Below are 24,221 nucleotides of genomic sequence, written 5' to 3'. Positions count from 1 at the left end.
TGGCGGGTGAAAGTATAGCTTACTGTAGCTGCATGTGTACAAGGCGTGGAATATAATTAGTTTAATTCCAATGAGGCCAACCACTTGTCTGTGAGAAACTCCGTCTGTGGAATCGAACTCTGTGGCTCTGGGGGGCTTCATGCTCCACACGTGAGGTTAAAGGTGAAGTGCTCTGAAAGTCAGAGTCCAAAACATGGAGTCCAAATCAGATTTTGGTTATGCCATTTCTAATTTCAGACGTGTCAAGACAATGCTGGATGTTTGTAATTAACACTGGCTTAACGACAGGGCGACAGGAGCAGAGGGCACTCCCTCTGCTGTCATTAAGAATGCAACCAAGTGACGCCTGACGTCAAACATTTATGTTTGGGTCAACCTGCATACATTTGGTCGGCAAACATGTACTCAGCGCTCAGTGGTAATCAACATAAATGGCAGAGTAGCAGTGTATAGAGGTGTATATTTACAATGTCACTTCACACTTCACTCCTAAAACTTTTTCAACCTTAAACACCCGGGGCTTCTAGTGAGTGTGAGGCACCTGATAATGATGTGTAAATGTTGGGATGCTGTAATGGATATCTCATATCAACACTGAATATTTGCGTTAATGCTCAGAGTGTATCTTGGCCTGAGTATTTGCAGTTTACTTCATTGTCACCTAGGGTTCATTATGACCTTAAAAAAAAAGTAAAGACAAGATAAAACAATAAAACTAACGCAACTCTAGAACTGACCCGTCGCCTGACAATGTCTAATTTCAACTCTCAGGCTTCGACTCAATTTTTCCATTTAAAAACGTCAATTGTAGACCAACGGCCGCAAAATTGGTTCTGGTTCAGCCTTACAGTAAGAAGATCACTGGTTTGCTGGTTCCACCCCTGGTCTGTCTGTAAAGAGTTGCATGTTCTCTCCGTGTTTGCATGAAGTTTGTTTGGTTTTTTTTTGTTTGTTTTTTTCTCACACCATGCATGGTTAGGTTAACTATTCAATGTAAAGGGGATACGAGGACAGGCATGATTGTTAGTGTCAATAGTTGTGTGTCTATGATGTGACCGACAACTGTCCGGGGTGTAACCATGATACTGCTATAGATGACAAAGCTTCAGAACAACATTAGGAAATCCTTACTTCAAAGTACATTATTAGGTGAAACAGAAAAAAAGGGATTCGATCAAAAAAACCTCAAAGCACCGCAGTTTGGAAAACTTTGGTTTGGCTGGCTAAATAAGACACACTCCGCAAGCATGGCCTGTTTCAGGCCTTTTTCCATTTACGGTCAACATGTTTGATCACATGTTTGTCCCTACGGGAAACAGCCACTTGTCGAAGCTGCTGCCATTTGAACGCTGCTTCAGGAGTTTCCAGACATGGTTTCGATCCACCTGTCTCACTGGTACAAGATTGGATTCAAGCGGCGTCTACAACCACAGCTTCATTCAGCTCCAGGCTGTCCGCAAGCTGACCAGAATGCGACTGGACCAATGTAAATACAGCAGGAAAGAAAACATGCAGCAGTATTAGGGCTCTGATCCACTCTTCCTTAACCGCAAAGCCTCAGACTTCCACATTTGGAGATCTTGTTGTTTAAAAATACCAACTTGAAATAACTGGGAGAAAACGCAATTTGGACTCTCTACAAAGTCTTACACAGTAAGTGTGCCTTTTAGCAAACCCAGCAGTTCACCTTGTACCGTCCAGACTGCAGTGTCCAGCTCGGGAGAGAAAGACGTATATTTACAGGCTTTGGCCGGGCCTTAAATCCAAAGCCCTTAACTTCAAAAATGGTATTTACAGTAAATCCATTATCCTGTAAAAAATGAGATATTGTACCGGAATTACAGAAGGGATTAACAGAGGATCTTTGTCGGGAAAGAAGGTCAGGGACCCAAAATAGTCATCAAGACCAGTCCTGGAAGGATTGTTCCAGGAAGCTGTCATCGCAGTTAAATCTATACATGCTGCAACTGAGGGAGAACTCCCTGTGAAGTGACATTATAATTATTATGTTAGAAGGAAGGGAAAGTTTAACATGTGGATCAGACTGGTTAACAGGTCTACAGCTGTGGTCACTTAAGACAACTGCAGTGTGCCGAAAATTACAGAGCACAATGACTCACACTCTTTCTGTGTTTAAGACCTTTTGGCTGCGCTCAGGACGGGACAGGCCCTCACAGTAAAACAGGCGCTGCACACACACAGAAACTGTTGGATCATCAAAATAAGCAACTCTTTGTTCCGCTCTACCACGCCGGTCTTTACAGACCACCGGGAAGCATTTATTGTTCTTTCTGTCCCTGTGTTCTGATGAGATCTCAAGGAAGAGGTTGGTGGGGGAAAAAATCTTTTTAAAGAGCAGAGAAATTCAACCATTGAAAAAATACCCGAGGGCCAATTGCTTCCCCTGTTGACACTGAAGACTGTAATAAAATCACGTACAAGTGTGCTCTAGGAAACCCCCGTTTTTATCGCACAGAAAAATCCCAGCGTTTGGCTTCAGGACAAATTTTTCTTTTATTTCACTCTCACTTTAGAGAGCAAAGTAAACTGCTAATCAGTTTTTAACTTGTAATAAAAGCAGAGCTGCTGTGATATATCAGACATTAGCTACAAAATGGCTACTTTGCTAGTTGGTGAAATATGCAGTAGAAACAGCTAATGTTGCCTAACAGAATCATTCAAAGTTAGGCATTTAATTTAACACTTCATGTTAGCCAATAAAAATAAAAGATACTTAAAATACAACAGAAAAGGTTTAGACTTTAACAAGATCAATTTCTGATTCTCCATTGCTTTACATTTGTTGCTTTGTTTCTTATGATGTGTAAGCAATCACATTCCACTGGATAGATTTTGTCAAACGTATTATTTTTTAATTTTCATGTTTTGTAATATCTTTTGTGTTCTTAGTTTTTAGAGGACACATAAACTTGGTTGATAAATTATAAATAGAATCAATGTTAGCAAAAAACCAAAACCAAAAATCAAATATCTGCCAAAAAATTTAACATTAGCATAAAATGCTAATTTAACATTAGCATAAAAATATCAAAAATACTGTGGAAGTAAACTATAAATTGCTTCAAAACTATTAAAATTAAAAATGATTTTTTAAAGTGCATTTTAACCGCACTCTTATGAATTTAAATCACTGAAGGCTTTAGTGATCTAAATATTTTTTGTTGTGATTGCACTATATTTCAAAAAATGTTTTTTTTATAATATGTTTAAGAAATTCTCAACATCCTGATCCGAAATGATGAAAAAAACAAATAGACCGAAAGACAGAAAAGTGACACATTAAAAAAAAAGCTAGAACAAAACAAGTACAATACCATGACTGGCTGCCGGCACGCAGCTCTCAAAGAAAGCCAGGATCACTGCACGCACATGGCTTTCTAATAATGCAGCCGTGTGAACAAAGACCCCCTGAGACGGTTGTTGGGTTTTTTTCTACAATTACTCTTAAAAAAACACACATTATGAACCTTATTCCTGCCATGATTCAGTCCATTAAACGTCTCAACCTTTAAATTTTCATTAAAAAAACAAAAAAAACAACAAATGCACAGAAACAGCAGTCGGATTATGTAGGCGCATATTTCCTGGACTTCTAAAACCATTACTAAAATATTACCTGCTTAAACACTGGCAGGTTTAGTGGCTCATTACATGCAAATTGAGGTCTAAATGTTTAAAAATGTGCCCAGTCATGTCTTTTCAGCTGTGAAAAATAAAAACCCTGCAAACACAACCCTGTGAGTTCTTACATCTCAGCGCAAACGTCCATCACGGTCAAATTTAGCCTGCAAGATTTTTCTCACTCTTCTACTGCAGATTTGTTGTGTCTAAAAGTCTGGGCCACTTCTAGATGACCTGTGGGCAGACGTGTTTGATGCTCAACGGTTTCCTCTTCACAGAAAAACACCCTGAAGCCATGTTGTTTTCACAATCACCAGCCACGTGAGGCAAATGTTTGTGCATCCAGCACCAAGTCCACCTTTGGCGCATCACTTCAAAATATCCTGCAAATATAAGGTTTGCTCCCCCAAAAATCTCCCTAAGCAAACATAATGAGGAGCCAGCTACCAGAGTGGTCACCATATGGAATGAAACCTTCCCTTAGTGTGTTCTCAGCTTGATTTATTCTGGGATGTTCATGTGTCTGTGGATTACCAATAACAAACTCCTAAACATCTGCACTGCACCACTTGTTTAGATGGATTTTTTTTCTCCTAAATCTCTCAGAAAGAGGGCCAATGTTTTATGGTGAGACTCCATTGGTCACATCTGAGTTTAATTAACAAACCAACTGCATGTTTGCCATTTTTACCATACCTCAAATTTGTAGTTTTTAGACCTTTTCCGAGTGCCTTCGATATTTACCTAACACAAGAATCTCCAAATTCTTTTAAAACAGCTCCTTATTTGTCTCTGTTTGATGATATGATCTGGATGAGCAGGATTCGTTTTTAACTAATTTGTTCTTAAATGTTCTTAAATGGCTAAAACCTTAATCTCATCTGGGTTAAATATTGCTAGGCAGTTAGGCTAAATGTACTCTAACTAACTTTGTACTTTTGGTAACCAGCACAGTTCTGTTTCTGCTGGGCCTTGAATTTACTAACTTTGTACTTTTGGTAACAGTTCTGTTTCTGCTGGGCCTTGAATGATTTAGTTATTTTTAATCATGTTCAATCTTTTAGCTGTCTTATGGACTAATAACAGGCTAATTATGTTGTTTAAAGGTCATTTTAATTGATTTCTGTGCTAACTGTACTTGAGTTTTAGTCTGGCATAACGTTGTGTTGTCATCGGCATAAGCTTTAATGATTTTACATCTGCAGACATCTCTGTTCTTTATATTCCAAATAACTGCTTATTTTTTTATTAGTTAGATTTATGCTATAATATAACATCTATCGACCCTAAAGATGATAGATCAATTTAAACTAAATGATATATTTTGTAATTTTTTAATAATCTTACGGTTTATTTTTGGCCATTTACTAAACTGTTTTACTAAGTGTTTTTTTTTTTTTGCAATGATCAATGTCAAATTTTGATTTAAATTTTGCTTGTTTTCTTGATGCAAAACTTTTGTTTTTTAAAAGTCATTTCATTCCCCGACGGCGATATTTTCATATTACTCAACAAGCAAAAGTATTAAATTGAAAACCATGGAATTATAGCCTGTCACACCACAGTAGAAGAAGCTGGACACCAGATATCATTGTATAACATCTTAAAATCCTTAGTCTTAACCAGAACTAGATCTGCAAACTGGTAAAATGTGGAACTAAAAGAAACAGTGGCTTTGAAAAAGCAAAGGGATGAGCCCATGATGCAAGGAGGCTTAAATAGATGTTTGACTTTGTGTCTGTTTATACTAGGGCAGGTCGAGACAGTCTTTGGTGGTGCACAATCCAGATCTCTGCAGAAGACGTGCATTCAAAGTCTGGTCTAAAACAGTTCTCAATAAATCTGGACTTATTCACACGTATCTCTAAATTTGGATGCTGTTCATGTTAACCTACACTGTTCGAAGAACAATTGTGGTTTTGCGTAAATACAACAGATCTGAAATCACGGTAAATGTTGGCAGTATTAAAGCAGCCCGCAGTCTTTACTTTTGGCCTGTGTGTGCCTGGATATAACCACACGGAGTTTAGCAGGGAGTGCAGTCTATAACCACTGGTACAGGGCATTGTTTCTGTGTGCGGCCTCTCATTGTGATTGATCTGAAGCTAAAGTGAAACTGCATGGTGGTATAGTGGTAAAACACTGTTGCCACACACTGAGCAGGTCACTGGTTGGTGTAGATCAGTGGTTCACAACTATTTTCTGTCATGGCCGGGGGGACCATGACAGAAAATAGTTGTTTTCTGTGTTCTGTTTTCACGCACCCCCGCTCCCCCGACTCACACCCCCATGAATTGAAATACTATTGAGAACATGATAACATGTATATTTTTATCTGTACAACCCACTGTATGAGTTGCTGCCACCTAGTGACTGGAGGCTTGTTATCATACAACCATTACAGCAGTGGTACACTGATGTCCAGCGTGCTATATTCCATATAGCACCTTAAACTTGATGTGATATTTATATTGATTTAATTCAATAATTATAATTTAATAAATACAAAAATTGGATTAGCAACAGACATTTTCACAATTTAATGTGACAAAACCATTTGCCACATTTAATTGACAAAATTAGAGACAAAAAAAAAAAACATTCGTTTATTTTACAAAATGTGTTTTGGTGAGAACATTTACAAACACCTAACAGTTTAAAGTTCTTACTTAACATGAGCCAGTGGTTCTCAAACTTTTTCTGCAACGCCCCCTTTAGTAGTTAGGAGTGTACTGTCACGCACCACAAAACGACGTCAGCCGCACAGAAGCGGTGGACTGTGCCTCTCATGTGCTCTTGAGCAACAGGCGGGGGGTCTTCCTCACACACACCACAGCCCTATCAGGGCTCAGACTCAAACCAGCAGCTCCTTGATTTTAAAACCACCAGGCCACAGATTGGAGGTTTTATTTTTGTATATACAAAAAAGTCCTAATAAAATCTAAATGTTCCTATATCGCTATTTTATGTAGTATAATCGCCCTGTGGATTAGTGGGTCTCACATTAGTGGGACTGAGCCAAGGGTTGAGTGAAAAATACAGTGGAGCCGAGGTGAGAGGGAAAAAACAGGAGGAAGAAAATGGAGAGAGGAAGAGGAGGAAGAGGAGGAGGAGACAGGGCAAAAAAGGAGAGCAAGAGAAAGAGTAAAAGAAATGGAAGAAAGAGCAGAGGGTAAATACTCAGTGGTCCATCGTATTAATACTAATAGTCATAATAATGCTAATACTGTGTTTGTGTGGAGGAGATCTGGGGGGTACTGAGGTTCCAGGTTGTTAATGTCATGTGATAAGGGGTCTGCCAAAAACTGAGGTATGAAGACAGGCTGAAGAAAAATTCAGATGGAGCGGCATCCAGCCTCAGCTTGGAGGTCTGCTCCAGTCCAAACCACAGACTTCTGCTGTGACACCTGCACCTGTCTCTGTGCTTTCAGTTTGGGACTAAACATATGTGCCACCAGAGCACAGACTGTCATTATCATCATCATCATCATCATCATCATCATCATCATCATCATCATCATCATCATCATCATCATCATCATCATCATCATCATCAGACCGTGATGGAATACCAAGAGAAGGAGGTTCTGAATATAAGGCATCGCATTTGAAGTGTTGAACCATTTGATAAATACCAAACAGAAGAGTCACAAAAAAGGTGCCCCCAGCAGTCTAGGCCTACAGCAGGATATTTAATGAATCCTTTAACTAAGCCAGCACTTCCTTTAAGTTTTATTAAAGAACAAAATTTTAATTAAAGAGTCACAGTGGGAGCTGGTTTCATGAGAATTGGTCTCTACTCTTATATTCACAAGAAACCACAGAATAGAAAATCTACTGTTAAGGTAAAGTGTTACTATCTCTTTAAGAAAGAAACCAGTCCTGATTATTAGATGTGTTAATGTATATGACAGTAGGAGGAACAGGTGAGAAGGAGCTAGCACTTAGCTTGTTGCTAGTACTTACAGTAACAACATGTTTTGATATCTTGAGTGTAGATATACACTGATGGTTTTGTTTCTGTAACATATATAACATGAAACCGGTCCTTTTAGGTGCAGCTCAGCTACTGTTCCTGGCTGTGGTCGGAGTGACGAGCCACACAGAGTCTATCAGCCAACACAACAAACCTCAAAACCGCACACGGGTCCGGCCTCGACCCGGACATTGTTTTGGCCGCGCTGCACGTTAAACTCCGGCTACCCTCCTGTGGTCATGTCTTTATATACGTACAGCACCGGCAGAAACATGTGAATTGTGTGGGCACTAACTAAGGCCTGCAGTTCTAACACTTACTGTGAGACAGACCAAATATAGTGTAGGTTCGACAACACTTGTCTTGTCTCCCCACAAAGTCATTATGGTGCAGTGCTAACGATCCACTGCAGCCATTGAGGTGACATTGTAACAGCGCGCTGCGTAAACATTGTTTTTTGGTTGTCGCTCCGTATTTCAGCGAGAGAAAATTTGAATCAATTTGAAGTCGAGTGTAATTATAAACTGACGAATCAGATATAAATCTCACTCTGATGCAGAGGCGTGTTTCATGGCATTTGGAGCCTGATACAGACGGCAAAACCTCAAATTTTGATGTAGCGAATTAGTCATTATACCTAAATACAGAACGCCGCCACCTATATTTACGTACCAGGATTGCATTTATGTGGTTAAATTTAGCTTTGATATCTGTCAATGTTCCCACAGCAGACAGAAGCCCCGTCTGTCTAAAGGTTCTCTTTAAAGAACAGAGTGGATAGTTGTAATGGATGTATAGTGAAGTTTGTTCTTCGCTGCAGGACAAAAACCAGGAGGAAAAAATCTTTTGTGAACTTTTTACCTTTGTACTTCGCTGTGTGCAGCACCTCATAAACTGTCTGGCTGAGGACGTTTTGGTAAAATTAGCCTCTGGCTGCTGCTGATCCAAAAAACTCTGACAAAGAAAGCTGCCTCAGACCAGCAGCTGAGTCAGAACTTTCCAGAAATGAACCTACAATAAACGGAACTAGGAAAGCAAGAAAAATGAAATCAGATAAAGTGGCACTTGACTTGGTTGACTGACAAGAGGCAGGTTCTCGCTTCCAATTGAGATAGCATCAACAAAATCTCCACTGTTTCTAAGATTTACAACACAAAATTCACGCTATTACACTATTTTCTGAGCTACACCTTTGGATATTTCTACACATTTCGACTTTTTTTTTACTTGCCTTCACACCTAAGGGCTATTGAAGGACGTCCAACTGCTGCATTCTCATCCACACCCCTAGTTTCCTGCCTCTCAGGGGCTCTACCGCCAGCACCAGCATTTTTGGCAATTTGGGTCCCTGTTTGTTTTCTGGACAGTTACTTTTATACTTCCGGCTCAATTTGGGTCCCTGTTTGTTTTCTGGACCCTGTAATTTGCCCACCAATCACTCACACAGGCCCCTGTCAAGTCTGCCATTCATAAAGTTTAAAGTAGCTCTTAGTGGTCCTCGCAGTTTATTGAAACATTAAATTTGTATCCCAGCCATGATGGTGTATCTTTAGCTGTTGCCTAACTCACGTGCTCGGTCGGGTCCCCTTACTTCAACCGCCAATTATGCTCTCCTCTTGGGTGTGGGTTGAGCCTCAGTCAGCGTGGCGAAGAAACCAGAAACATCAATTCCTGGGCAGTGGAGTGAACAAAAACAGACAAAATGCAAAAACCTTCCTTTCAGCTCTGTTATCATTTTCCAGTACAAGCACAAACATCACAAACATTGCCAGAAAGACTGACCGGCAGCACTCCCGGAGGACTGCAGTGAACTCCACAATCTGTGGTTAGATATGGATGAAGGTCCGAGACCGGACCAAACCTGCTTTTGTTGTCTTTAAGGAAATCAGATGTAGAAATTTTGCCTCGTCACAGCTTCCCATGCCTGTTTTAGCCTGTCCTGACAATGTTATTCTATAACAGTGGTGCTCAAAGGGTGGTTTGAGACCCACAATGATGGTTGTAGTTTACTGAAAAACACAGTTTTGTCCAGTTACGCAACAAAACAACGTGATCACCTCAGGTTCTTTGACATCCTCTGTTACATTTAAGTCTACCTTACATCTGTAATCTGTGGCTGGTTTTTTTACAAAACAAAATGGACAAAAATGGATTGATGGAGAGACTTTACCATCAAGTACTGCACTACTAGGTCTAAAACTGTAGGATAAAATCATATTTTTAGACAAATCGCTGGACCCTTGTATGAGGAGTTTAAATACAAATACTGGAAAAATGAGTTGAAAACTAAATGATCATTTTTTAAAAAAGAACCACTATTATAGAAATGATTAGAAATGCTATCTTTCAAATGGAGGATGATCTGGTCTGGTTCAACAAAATCTGAAATTTAGTCCTTCGTTGAGTGCCGTTAGAACAGAAGGCGTTTGAAATTCACATGGATCGGTTTGTTTGTATGTATTGTATGGTGGTTTTCAACAAGAATAAAAATATCTTGAATGATTACTTGACTTGACTATGGTTACAGTGTTCATGTGGCCGTAAACTTTTGCCAAACCTAGTGTCCAGAAATGTCATGATAAAGTGCTTGGATGAGACCATACTACATATACAAATTAGAAAACATTCCTTCGAACACTATATTCTGACCAATGATCAGATTGACTAACCATAAGAAAAGAAGTTGCAAATAGTGACTTTTTTTTACATTAAATTTTGTCAGCGTGACCTTACGTCATATCTGACACTGGTGTGTTTCAAAATTCCTGACCTTAAGTTGGAAATACACACAACCTGCCCCCGGTGGCCGATAAGGAAAGCATCTACTCTAGTATTTCAAAGAATACCTTAAAGGTTACCACAGTTCTACAAGTACTACTCCCTCTTGATGCACCGACCCAGTCCCCATTTATGTCCATTTTAGGGTTGTGGATTGGGTGTATTACCCAGCAACACAGTGGCACAGTGAACCCGACCTCCCACCTACTGTACACAAGACAAGAACTAGAAATGCAATGTGAAACAAGTGTTTGAAGCAGCTTTCGTGAGCTCCAGAGAAGTCTGGGTGTGTCGCCATTACCTCATAATTTACCATATATTTGTTTTTGTTTTTTTAATTTTCTAAGCACATTTAAAGCAAGTGATGTCACTGTCACTGTCTGAGCAGCCACAAAAAACTGACAACATGTGCGTGTTTTACAACGAGGAGCGTTTGTTAAAACAATATCAAGGGTTCCTCCACCGCCCTCAGTTTGAAGCCTGCTCAGCTAATTTCTAATGGTTATTACAATAAGGCCGGGCGACCACATCAAGCATGTGCGGTGGTGTAACGAGCAGAGCAGAGACGGCGCTGCCATGCACACTCGCAGCCTCCAGTTCTGCCACCAGGAGCACAAGGACGCACAGTCCTTCTCAAATGAGAGTGGCAGCGTGTTTAGAAAATAAAAAATATGCTGCAAGGTTATAAACAACATCCAAATTACACTGTTAACTCAAGTCTTTCACGAGCCAAAGAACACTCTCTCTCCAAGGCACAGCTCGAATGTTTCCTCAGATGCAGATGCAGGTTGTTGTTTTTATGTTTGTTTTTTTTTCTTCTACACAAGGAGAGATGAATCATTGTTCTCTGAACACGGCACTAAAAGTGGACGACCTGTTTTGCAGTGGTTTGTCCGTGTTTAAAAACAAATTCTGAAATGATCTGAACCTATAAACATTTTTAAAAAAAAACCCTAACTCCACCCTCTGTTGCTCTGTCATTTTATCTAAATCGGACTTTGAGTGAAATGGCCGGGCCTCCTCTTGGGCCACGAACATAAAGAGATTTTTTGAAGTGATACCGTCTCACTGCGAAATATATAAAAATGGTGGCACCAGAACATGTACTTTAGAGTTCACCAGTCATTCATCCAAATGGCAAGCTTTAGTTGGTGTAGAGTTGACTTAACAAGAATTTGCCCAGGCGATAAAGTGAGAACAAACGTGCAATCTTCTCCTCCTCTTCCTTCCAGTCTAAAGGTCAACATCTGCCCTAAGGCTTCTGTTCCTTCCTAAAGGTCAACATCTGCCCTAAGGCTTCTCCATAAATATCATCGAAAATTAATTTTTAAAAAAATTACAAGAAAACTGATTAAAAACTGTCAAATCTTTTGTCATTGTTACGTCATATTAGGTCTTCTGGTAGGTCTACCCTTAGTTAACTCGAGTGCCTGTAGGCTAATTATTAGCAATTTCAGTTAAGGTTTAGCCATTACATATTATTTTTGTCTATTATCAATTCATATTTGTGCTTTCTTCTGCTAGCTGTTAATTAACTGTTAGCTGTTAGTGGTCAATTCTTGCCTGACATACTTGCTAATTATGAGGTATTTATATTTTTCGCAAATTAAACTTTACAAAATTATTCGACTAACTTTTTTATTTCATTTGTTTTTATTTATTTTTTATTTTATTAGCAAATTAAACTTTACAAAATTATTTGACTAACTTTGTTTTTATTTATTTTTTATTTTATTTGTTGTACAGTTTTCGTTATTTTTCCCCGTATTTTGGTTCCAATATTTAGAGACCATTTTCTAGGGTAGCTGCAATCACATCGCTCTTTGATGATAGTTTAGTTTAAGTTTAGTTTAGTTTAATAGAAATTAACCTCAAGACTATTGTAAAACTTGAGATGTTAACTTTTCATGTCTCGCGTCTGACTAAAAGGCTATAAAATAACCAAATGGATTTGTCAAAATGTGTCCAAAACTTTCAAATCGCTGGAAGAGCATCATCAACACCTCCAGTTCTACCTTCTTGCGGTAAAATATAAAAACTTAACTTATTACGTTGGCTCCAGTGTGATCCTCCTCCAGTCTGATTTATGTGCATCATTCTTTATCAGTCCACCGCCTCAGGTGGTCGCTGTCGCACCTCCACAGTGAGCCGTCACTGCTGTCTATGAAGTGAATTCAAATTCAAAAAGAAAAAAAGATCACAAATTACATTTTGTTTCATTTGACAGGAAGAGCGAACTTAAACAATGCTTGCCAAACTTGATGAAGTGCTATAAGCTGTGGAAAGTGGCACTTTGGAAAATTACAGATAATTTGGTCTAATTTACAAAAAAGTGGGGTTCAAACAAGTTCCATGTTGAAGAATCTCTAATTACAGCCCCGGTGAAAGATGCCTGTCACAGTCACGTGTGGAGCAGACGCCCCATGTAGAAACCCAGTGTTGTGCATCTCATCGCTATCATTTGCTGTAAATATACATACATCGTCAGCGGGACTCACAGTATATGCATCATGTACGAACGTGGGACGATGGCGTACCATAAACTGACCCGTGTTCAGGAAGTCTTTGGCATGGAACATAAAGTACCCTACACATCGTTTAGGGCTGCTGGTGTTCAGGAACATGTGATTATTTGGGTGTATGCATTTCCTATGTGGCCGGCCTGAAATTGACAAATTACAGTTGGAGGATCTCAAAGTAAGCAGGGCAAGGTGGAGGGGTGAGGGTAAGGGAGGATAAAGCCAGAGGACAGCGCTGATTAAGGAAATATAACATCATGGCAGAAACCAGTAGTAATTGTAGAACGAGTCTTTAAACCTATGATGATGTATGCACAATGGACGGGGCCAAAAATACCAGAAGTGACCACAAGGTAAGGGCCTTACCGCTGCACTTATTGTACTGTACACCGGATTGAGCCTCTGCAGTGGTGTGGAACTCCAGTCAAACCTGCCCTCTAGTGTCGCAAAAGAGGCAGTGCACACAAATAAGCTCGACGTTTGAGCGCCGTCGAAATTTAAACAAACTCTTAAAACGGTTGTACACACGAAACAGTGGCAGAAATCAAAGGTGCTTTGTCCTCCATCAGCCACAGCTGACCAAATAACACGCCAGGAAATCTACGGAACTAAATATAGGAGGACCTAAATCAGGTAGAGCCCCAGAATAACAGCACTTATGAGGAGCATTTTTAAAATCTAATAATCTTTTCACCCATGTACTCAAACAAACTCTCAGCCACCATTTCCCTTGTTTACCTTATCAGGCCAGACAGTCAGGATGGCTACATTTGGCTGCACAGATGTAAATATGGACTCTGGTCACTGTACGTGCTCAATGCAGCCTCTGTGGAGCAGCACAGGTGCCGTAACTAATCGTGTGTTTAGATTATGTTTTTGGCATTTTCACATTTAGGCAATCATCCTTTAATATATAAAAAATCCCCCCTGAGCAAGTGAATTACCATTAAACCCTGTAAATACAAATATAAAAAAAAGTGCTAAAAGCAAAGAAAATCTCTTTATGTTTATTTATTTATTTTTTCACTGGAAACATGATTATTTTGCAGTTAAGAAGAGGGAGACCGAAATAAGTGGTAATCATGTGTCTGGATAGTCATAGACATTGAAGCATCCTGATGTGTCATGCCTGCTTTGGGCAGATCTGACGGCTAATTACAGCCTAGCACGGAGGAGGGAGGTACTTGCATGGTGGGGGCTCCCTTTTTTTTTAATGATGCACGGGGCAGATATGGTATAAATACCCACATCATTGTACTGGAAGGCAGCATATCCTCAGTTGTGCTCCCACCCTAAGGATATACAGCAGCACCAGAGGCTCACTGGTGCAGAAGAGATTGTTTCCCCCTTTGGATGCCGGTACGTGTTTAATCTGATTCTCTTACCAACTCTTAACTATAGAGGGGAGTCGTCAACATATAGGATTTGTGTAGGCCTTCACTGGTTCTCATGTCAGTTTGTCGAACAGATATTGTTTTTAGCAGAACTTAGACAGTCTTGGAAGTGTATTTTGTATTCGACCTGAATTCAAAATACATGAACAGCCTCTCAGTGTTTCGCATGCATTTCTAGAGTTATTGCATTTCTTAACGGACACTTTTTGCACTTTAAGAATAGAATATTCTGTAGAATATTTTTTTTCAAACTAAAAAACACCAGCAGCTTGTTCTGCTCTCATAGGCTAGTTTTGGATGTGCTCACTGTGCTCTTTGCTCCCCTCCAGGCTTGACCTTGCATAATGGACTTACGAGTTGCTAGCATCCTGCTCCTGGTGGTGACTTTGACAGCCGCCCATGGAGAGCGCTATGTGGTGAAGAAGATGGTGAAGGCTGCCCCCCAGTACCAGCCCTACTCTGTCAAGAGCCAAGGTAAGAATTCACAACAAATCTCCTCTTCTCTCCTTCTTTACTTCCTCTGTTGAACAACACTCACACTGCAATTCTAGTTTGTCATTTCCTCACAAAGCCAAACTAAAGTCACATTTTCCCCTTCTTTAAAGACATGTTTATCCTCAAGCGACTTCTCATGTCGGTCTCTCCTTACCTTTAAATCTTCACTAAGGGAACACACATCTTTCTTGTGGTCAATGTGGGCAGCACAAGTAGCCAGACAGATGCTGTAGCCACAGCCGACTGCACTTTGCTTTGAAGGCCCAGCCCTAAATTGCTCTGAAACTTCCTTGTGCTCTGATTGGCCACAAGAGTGCGTGAGCTTCTCCAATCGCACAGTCCATTTAGACCTAAGATCTGAATAATAATACACTTGCATTTAGCTAGTGCATTGGAAGACTCTGCTCAGGCTCCACAGATTTTTCGGACATTTAACATCCAGTATTTAGACTGAAATATTTCAGCTGTGTCTCCTACAAAACCTGAGCTTTTAGAAATATTGAAATATTTCTTTAAATATGCACTTATATTCATTTGAGTTTCTTTTTTTTTTTGCAATGTGTTGATCCAGTCACTATATGCACAAGTGTGTGTGTGTATATATAGTGTATATATACTTAAAATGTTTTTTATATATGTGAATATATATATAATCTGCATTTCTTGTTTGCATTTTTTCATAAAAGAGAGAAAATTAGTGATAATAATGTTTTTCTAAACATGGGAAAATGCAAAACTCGGGAGAATGTAATGGAGTATGGTGAGACATTTCCTGGTGTTTGCTGCACATACAGGTTTTTATGGAAAAAAAAAAAGAAAGAAAGAAAAAACAGCCAGTTCCAGTTATTTCTATTTGCGAAAAGTAGCTGTTAGTGAATTATTTTTAGTTTGACACTGACAATTACAGTGCAGTCACCCAGCAGTGCGGTTTGTTTGGGTGTGCCTGCCTAACACATAAGTAGAAACATCTGTTTGCCTTCACCCAAACACGGCTCCGGTTCTCCAAAGGCTTCTGGCCTCTTACAATTAAACACATGCAACCACATTAGGACGTCCAATAAAAAAACCCCGGGGCCAATGTTTCACAAACAAAGGTGAAGTAAAGGGAGGTGAAGTAAAACTGGCTTCACATTGTTTATGGTACTTCATGTCCAAATCTCACAAATTGTCAAGAAATTTCAAGAGCGAAAGACAGTCAATTCAGAGTCTGAGGAGAGGAGACCAAAGAAATAATTTTGGAGAGAAAAAAACAGGCCACAAGCCTTAATATGAGTCAGGAACAGAATTATTGAAGAAAAAACACATAAATAGATAAGTGAACACAAGCTGCTGAGAGTTGTAGTCCAGAAAAGACTCCATCTCACTGTGTTGCACTAAAATAATCTAATCATGACCCAGTCTGAAACAGTTTTGGGTTTATTTGGCTTGTTGGTGTTTGATTGGTCCATTGGTTAATTGGTTAATTGGCACTTAGATATTTGGTTGTGTGTTTGTTTAGTCCACCTGTTGGTGGTGCATGGTACTGATTCTTAAATTCTTCTCCCTTTCCTCTACAGCTGTGGCAGGTGAGCCTGGTCCTCCAGGTGAGCCTGGTCCCGAGGGACCTGTTGGCCCTCCTGGACCCCCAGGTGAAAGTATTGAAGGTCTGCCTGGACCCCAAGGACCTCCTGGAGCTCCTGGTGCTCCTGGTCGCTCCATTTCTGGAAAACCCGGATCCCCTGGTGGACCTGGCAAACCTGGAAACAACGGAGCACCTGGTGAGAGGGGTGACCCTGGACCCTCTGGAGCTCAGGGACCTAGGGGAGCCCCTGGTTCCCCTGGAAGCCCCAAAACCTGAGCTTTTAGAAATATTGAAATATTTCTTTAAATATGCACTTATATTCATTTGAGTTTCTTTTTTTTTTTGCAATGTGTTGATCCAGTCACTATATGCACAAGTGTGTGTGTGTATATATAGTGTATATATACTTAAAATGTTTTTTATATATGTGAATATATATATAATCTGCATTTCTTGTTTGCATTTTTTCATAAAAGAGAGAAAATTAGTGATAATAATGTTTTTCTAAACATGGGAAAATGCAAAACTCGGGAGAATGTAATGGAGTATGGTGAGACATTTCCTGGTGTTTGCTGCACATACAGGTTTTTATGGAAAAAAAAAAAGAAAGAAAGAAAAAACAGCCAGTTCCAGTTATTTCTATTTGCGAAAAGTAGCTGTTAGTGAATTATTTTTAGTTTGACACTGACAATTACAGTGCAGTCACCCAGCAGTGCGGTTTGTTTGGGTGTGCCTGCCTAACACATAAGTAGAAACATCTGTTTGCCTTCACCCAAACACGGCTCCGGTTCTCCAAAGGCTTCTGGCCTCTTACAATTAAACACATGCAACCACATTAGGACGTCCAATAAAAAAACCCCGGGGCCAATGTTTCACAAACAAAGGTGAAGTAAAGGGAGGTGAAGTAAAACTGGCTTCACATTGTTTATGGTACTTCATGTCCAAATCTCACAAATTGTCAAGAAATTTCAAGAGCGAAAGACAGTCAATTCAGAGTCTGAGGAGAGGAGACCAAAGAAATAATTTTGGAGAGAAAAAAACAGGCCACAAGCCTTAATATGAGTCAGGAACAGAATTATTGAAGAAAAAACACATAAATAGATAAGTGAACACAAGCTGCTGAGAGTTGTAGTCCAGAAAAGACTCCATCTCACTGTGTTGCACTAAAATAATCTAATCATGACCCAGTCTGAAACAGTTTTGGGTTTATTTGGCTTGTTGGTGTTTGATTGGTCCATTGGTTAATTGGTTAATTGGCACTTAGATATTTGGTTGTGTGTTTGTTTAGTCCACCTGTTGGTGGTGCATGGTACTGATTCTTAAATTCTCTCCCTTTCCTCTACAGCTGTGGCAGGTGAGCCTGGTCCTCCAGGTGAGCCTGGTCCCGAGGGACCTGTTGGCCCTCCTGGACCCCCAGGTGAAAGTATTGAAGGTCTGCCTGGACCCCAAGGACCTCCTGGAGCTCCTGGTGCTCCTGGTCGCTCCATTTCTGGAAAACCCGGATCCCCTGGTGGACCTGGCAAACCTGGAAACAACGGAGCACCTGGTGAGAGGGGTGACCCTGGACCCTCTGGAGCTCAGGGACCTAGGGGAGCCCCTGGTTCCCCTGGAAGCCCTGGACCTGCCGGCCTCTCTGCCAGTGGCAAGCCTGGACCTTCTGGTCTTCCTGGAGCTATGGGACCAAGAGGAGAGCCTGGTCTGAAAGGGCATCCAGGTATCCCTGGCCTGCCAGGTCAAAAGGGTGATAGAGGGGTGGGAGCTCCCGGACCTCAGGGTGAGACAGGACCTGAGGGACCTATGGGTGCACCTGGTGAGCCAGGTGCATCTGCAGTTGGAAAGCCAGGAAGACAGGGTGCACCTGGTGAGCCAGGAAAGTCAGGTAGCCCAGGTAGAGATGGTGCCTCTGGCCCAATGGGACCACAGGGACCTAAGGGACACACTGGTGCTCCAGGTGTAGGTTACGCAGGTAAGCCAGGTGAGAACGGTGCTCCAGGTTTGCCCGGCCCAGTTGGACCTAAAGGCCACCAAGGAATTGCTGGTGCCACTGGTGCCCCTGGAGTGCCCGGATATGGAAAGCCAGGTACAAATGGACAGAAGGGAGAGAGGGGAGCTACAGGTAGCCCAGGTGCTCCAGGTTCAAAGGGTGATATTGGTCATACTGGATACACTGGTGCTACAGGTGCAACTGGCCCTACTGGTTCTGCTGGACCACAGGGTGAGAGAGGTTCACCAGGTGAGCCCGGTTCTGTAGGCCCTAAGGGTGACACAGGTGCAACTGGAGCTCAGGGACCTAAGGGAAATAAGGGAGATCAGGGAGCACAGGGTTTCCAGGGCAAGCAGGGTTACCCAGGTGCAGCTGGCTCTCCAGGATCAAGAGGTGCCACTGGTGCCGCCGGAAACAAAGGTGATGTTGGTGCTCCTGGTATTCCAGGTTCCCCCGGTATTCCCGGACCTGCTGGACCCAAAGGTCTTCCAGGTCGCGTAGGTGAACCAGGCTCTCCTGGTTCCGATGGTTCTTCAGGTGAGAGGGGCCCTGCTGGTCCTCAAGGTCCCGCCGGTACTCCTGGCCACAAAGGACACCCAGGTCTTCCTGGTCCTCCTGGTCCTTCTGGTTTGACTGCTAAGGGTATCCCTGGACCTCAGGGCCCCCCTGGTCTGCCTGGTGAGCCTGGTTCCAATGGAGAGGCTGGCCCAGCTGGCCCTCCTGGTCCTCCAGGTCCCCCTGGTGAGGTTATGTTTGAGAAGGGCAAGGGATATAGCGAGGTCATGGTTAAGGCACCAATGTCTGCTTTCACAGCATCTCTGGCCACGCCCTACCCTGCTGCTGGAACCCCTATTAAATTTGACCAAATTGTCTACAACGCTGAGAATCACTATGATCCTGAGTCTGGCATTTTCACTTGCCAGATTCCTGGAGTTTACTACTTCTCCTACAGCATCCATGTTAATGGTGCTCATGCCCTGGTTGCCCTGTACAAGAACGGTCAGCCCGTTATGTTCACTTATGATGAGTACAACAAGGGCTTCCTGGACCAGATGTCCGGAAGTGCCGTCCTCCTGCTCGACGAGCAAGACACAGTCTACATCCAGATCCCTGACGATGAGGCAAATGGTGTCTTTGCTGCCGAGAATGTCCACTGCTCTTTCTCTGGCTTCCTTATTGCCTCAACGTGATACGTTGATACAGTAGTTCCTAAAAGCCAACCAACTAAATCTGCAATCTATTTCTCAAACTAAAGTAAACTCCCTGTTCATTTTTCCTCAGCCAGATAGACAGGCAGTTCACCATTCTTTGAGGAATAGAAGCATCTCGACTTGAAAAAAAAAACAAAACAAGAAAAATAGGTGCTTAGAAGAAGGAAAACTAATTTATAAAAAAGGTGATCAGGGGCGGGGGAAGCAATCCAAGTTACCAGTGAGCTTTTGTAATGGCGACAGCATGTGAAATTGAGGCGTTATAACTGAGTTGTGTCCAGACTGTTATTCTTTTTCCACTCTGTTTCTTTTATACTGACTTCAACTGGTGAGTCTTAACTCTTAAGTGTTTGTCTGTTTTTTTTTTTTGTTTTTGTGTACAACCTTGTTTTGTTTGGATTACCAATTATCTTATTAAAAGTACACACAAATACTTTTCCGTTCAACGTGTTTTAACTGATGTCCTTGTATGTGACTTGAATATTGTGAAATGGTAACGGTCAAATTGACCGTTATGATGAAATTAAATCACTCGATACTGTCATACAAAAACCAAACTGTTTAACAGCAGCATCATTATATCCCTGAACATGCATTATGTCATGTAAAGCATAATGATCAAAATAAAAGATTTCTTAACAAAAGCTCTGTCTCAGTGGATTCTCTGTCTGTTGAGTGTCTTATTCATCCAGGTCATCTGTAACAACCAGCTTTTTAATCTCATCCAAGATCTTTCTTTAGCCCCGGTTCAGTTCGGGGCTAATATCTGGGACTTTACATAAAACATCATTAGCTAATCTGTGCTAATCTTTTCAGGGAAAATGAGGGAAATTACATTTTAACTAAGCACCAATTATTTTCAAAATATTGTTGCTCAAAGCACTTAGTGTAAAAGTTGGTCCCTGTATGATGGTAAAATATGTACATGAGAGCGAGAGTAACAGACTGGTATTTCACTGGCTGCTTATTATATTTATATACCAAATTATAGCTAATACTACCTGTTAGATTTGCAGTATTATGATAAATAGCAATACATCTCCTCTCATGATAGATCTTTCCTTGTAATAAACCACTGATTTAGATACAAGTGTTAAATTCTCCAAATGCACCCAGTGTAAGATTTAGCAACATCTAGTGGTCAACTTACATGTTGTACTCATATACAACTGACTTCATCTTTGATGTATCAATGGAACCACAAAAGGAATGTCGTTTAGCTTTGTAAAACATGGTGATCGTATACAACTGACTTCATCTTTGGAATTTCGTTTAGCTTTGTAAAACATGGTGATCCAAGATGGCCTCCTACTGTACATATAAGAGGAAGACACTGTGTTTCTTTTAGTGTTTTATAGTAGGAACAGGTCGAAATAATGTTTATTGAAACAAACACAGGCCAACAACAGTACATAGATGCACAGATACAAAAAGGAAAACCTACAGACATTGCTTTGGTAAAACTGGCAACAAGAAAGTGACTGAAGAAACTGCTTTTACTTACAGATGTGAATGGCAGCCATCTTGATTGTCCTCCAAACAAACAGTCCCTTGAGTTCTGAATAAATAGAAAAGGAAAACATCATTTTCAGGTGAATGTTTTATATTAATAGAATAAAACATTTTAAATGCAGCTGTAAAAGCACATGTTGAACAAGCCTCCCTTTGTACAGCTATAATAATCAGCCTTTTTGGTTATAGATTCAGCTATTAATAATAGCTGTCTTTTCAGTTTTAATTTCTTTTTGTGCCCTGAAGAGCTGTGCGAGGGCACGTATTTTTCTTTTTATCATTTTTTTTATTATTGTTTTATTATTCTATGGGGTTGTTTTATTTTAGTATTTCTACCAGACAATCCTATATAAGTCGCACCAAGATTTTGAATCATTTCAAAGTCCAAGTGATACATACAGGACACATGTCGCAATGAAATTTCAGTCCTCTCTGACCCAATGATTCTTGATTCGTATCCATTTAGAACTACAATGAAGAACTGTCTTTGATAGCAGTGTAACAGCAACTGTCACTGATTACCAGAAGAAACCATTTTCATAACAAATTTATTTCTTCTGAAGGTTTTGCCTCGTTACATTTTTGGAACTGCACATTAAGGTTTGCGCAAACTGAAAATAACTCGACCGTGTTTTCTAGAAACCTTGATACAGATTTGTAGCTCAGACGCTTTGAACCGTCCTATAAACAAAAAACAACCGACACTAGCACTATCTGGGTCTCAGTCTGCCGGGCTGGGACCCAGATGAGACGAGTGAGCAAGATAAAATACAGATCTTTTCCCCACATGATGGCTGCTGGTTGTCTGCTTGGCAGCCATAGTTTACAAAAGCTACTTTACCGTGCAAGTCTGAGTGTGGGAGAGCTGAAAATAGTGTGCATGTGGGATGAGGGACAGGGATGGTCCTCCTGCAAGGGAGCAGCTGTTTGATGTTCCCCGAGAGACTGAGGGAGATGGTGGTGAGGTGAGGGGCCCGAGGGACACAGCGGAGAGGATACTGGTTGGCAAAAACCACCAGAGACGGCCATCTGTGTGGCTGCATTTCCCGAGATGTGGTAAGCGACGAAGGTGGGACAGTGGGGAGACAGACGGAGCGCTGACTCTATAAGCCACACTCCAAAATATCCACGAACACTCAACTTTGAGATGTTTTTGCAAATCTTTGCGTTTCTGTATCTATTTGTAGGCACTTATCCATCTGTCCTAGAGGAGGAAGGGAGAAACTGGTGTGAAGGCATCCTTAGCTAAAGATAAAGACCACGGTGTGTGGTGTGACATTCAACATGACTGCAGGCTGCATGTGAGAGCAGGGGCCAGAGGGGGAGGCATATCCCACAACAGCCAGGCCAAGATGGAAGTGCAGACCAGGAAGCAGAAATAGAAAAGTAATGTGTAAAACACACCCTGCCTGTGGCGGCCGTAGCTGAAGCACACAGGGTTAAGGCGAGTGCAGGCAAAATAGATGGGTGGACATGAGCATGCAAGGGCGCTGCAGCTGTGGGTGACCTAAAAACAGCCAAATTTCCTTCAAAAGTTGCTGCTTCCAAAACGACTGTGGCAGTTTCAAGAGGAAAATATCCCACTGTGGTGACGACGGTGGGCGCAGGCGTCAGTTAGGTCAGTGTGGCAGTCGTTTGCTGTAGATACCGACAGGCTAGACGGCGTAAAAATGTTTGTTTCAAACACTATCATTTATGGTGGAAAACCAGCAGCTGTGTGATTGAACCATATGCAGCTCATCCCTAGATCTCATCACGTAATTATGTTGCGGTCTGTTCCTAAAAATACTATAGGCCAGCGAGAACATCTCACTTTGTGTCACTGCAAATTAGTCTGGTTTAGTGGCAACAATAGGTCTGTGTTAGCAAAACGTAGAGGATGCGAAAAGAAGTCAATGAAAGTAGTAGGTATGTTTTATAGTGCTTCATTTCAAGAACTGTAAACTGTATGGAAATGTGTTAAATTTAAATTTAAATTTCAGATGTTAGTAAGAGAAAAAATATATACAGTATTTCATATCCTGTCTTGTTGCCAACCTTATAAACAGTCTCCAAGTGTTTGTTTGTTACATCATTAGGTTTTTAAAATAGCATTACCAGTACTATGTAACATGTAACATTGATATCTCGTAACGGGTCGTGTGTGGGTGGTTCGGGGGCCAAAGATGGCCCACCGGCCAGATGTTTGAGACCCCTTTTTTAAACAATGCAGTTTCTGGAAAACCAACTGTTCTTAGTATGGCAAAAAAAAAAAAAACATGAGATAATAGAACTACATCTCCTAGTGGGGCTCGCCCCCCACTTTTGGAACCACTGCCCTAAAAGTTACCTTTATAACAAAGGTGGGCTTACTAAAAATAGATTGATTGGACCAAATGGTGTTCAGACAGGTTTCTTTTTCCTACAGACAGCACTTGGTGGTTCTTGTGATGTGTTAAATATAAATATATACTCTATGTTCTTATGAAAAAACAATGCGCATTTCAGACCTAAGAGGAAGCACTTCAGGCTTTTTGCCTTCATAAGGATTCACTGTAGCAACAGCCCACAAATAATTTGTTTTTGTTTGTTTTTTTCAAGTTGGCTTTTTTAAGATACATTTTCTGAAACATCCCTGCACCAGTGTGTAGACTTGAAGGGATGAGCTGTATCACAGTCACATGAGATGAGCATAGGGCGAAGAATTAACATTTAAAACACTGTCGACCATGTTCATGTTCAGTACTGAAACCAAATGAGCTAAACAGTAAAAAATAATTAGAGTAGATGATTGGGTAAAATGTAAAATTACTCATATAAAATTAAAGACTCGTCTCGAAACTGCCCACTTTTTCTCTAACACGTTGCCAGACAGATGGAACTCCTTGTAATTAATTTATTCCTTTCGTTCTCTTGACCTAATTTGTTAAGATAATGTAAATGTTGTCGTTGGTTTTCTGATTTCAGCAGAGTTCATATCATGTCGGTGTATTCTGTAATGGCTCTTCTTAACACACGGGACTCAACCAAGGAGTTACGAAGAACCACCGTTGCTAGGTCCCCACGGGTTTAACAACATGCTAACATGTCCTTATGTACTGTTGCCTTCTTACTGCCTTAGCTGTGGTCAGTCTTCCCTTAACTCTGGAAACAGGTTGTTGATTGCAAAC

At 41.0% G+C, this 24,221-nt stretch overlaps 1 protein-coding gene across 1 annotated transcript; it reads left to right on the top strand.

The window, feature by feature from the left end:
- The first annotated feature begins 14,091 nt into the window (after positions 1–14,091).
- Positions 14,092–20,204, top strand: col10a1a (collagen, type X, alpha 1a). Its single transcript, XM_008310042.3, has 4 exons — positions 14,092–14,274; positions 14,639–14,783; positions 16,361–16,621; positions 17,972–20,204. The coding sequence occupies exons 2-4, from the start codon at positions 14,654–14,656 to the stop codon at positions 19,537–19,539; spliced, it is 1,959 nt and encodes a 652-aa protein (XP_008308264.1). The 5' UTR covers positions 14,092–14,274; positions 14,639–14,653; the 3' UTR covers positions 19,540–20,204.
- Positions 20,205–24,221: the final 4,017 nt, after the last annotated feature.

The sequence above is a fragment of the Cynoglossus semilaevis genome, chromosome 1 (genome assembly GCF_000523025.1).
Source record: "Cynoglossus semilaevis isolate Cse_v1.0 chromosome 1, Cse_v1.0, whole genome shotgun sequence".
In the NCBI taxonomy this organism is placed as follows: domain Eukaryota; kingdom Metazoa; phylum Chordata; class Actinopteri; order Pleuronectiformes; family Cynoglossidae; genus Cynoglossus; species Cynoglossus semilaevis.
The sequence above is the reverse complement of the archived record's forward strand: the minus strand, read 5'-3'. Positions and strand labels throughout refer to the sequence as shown.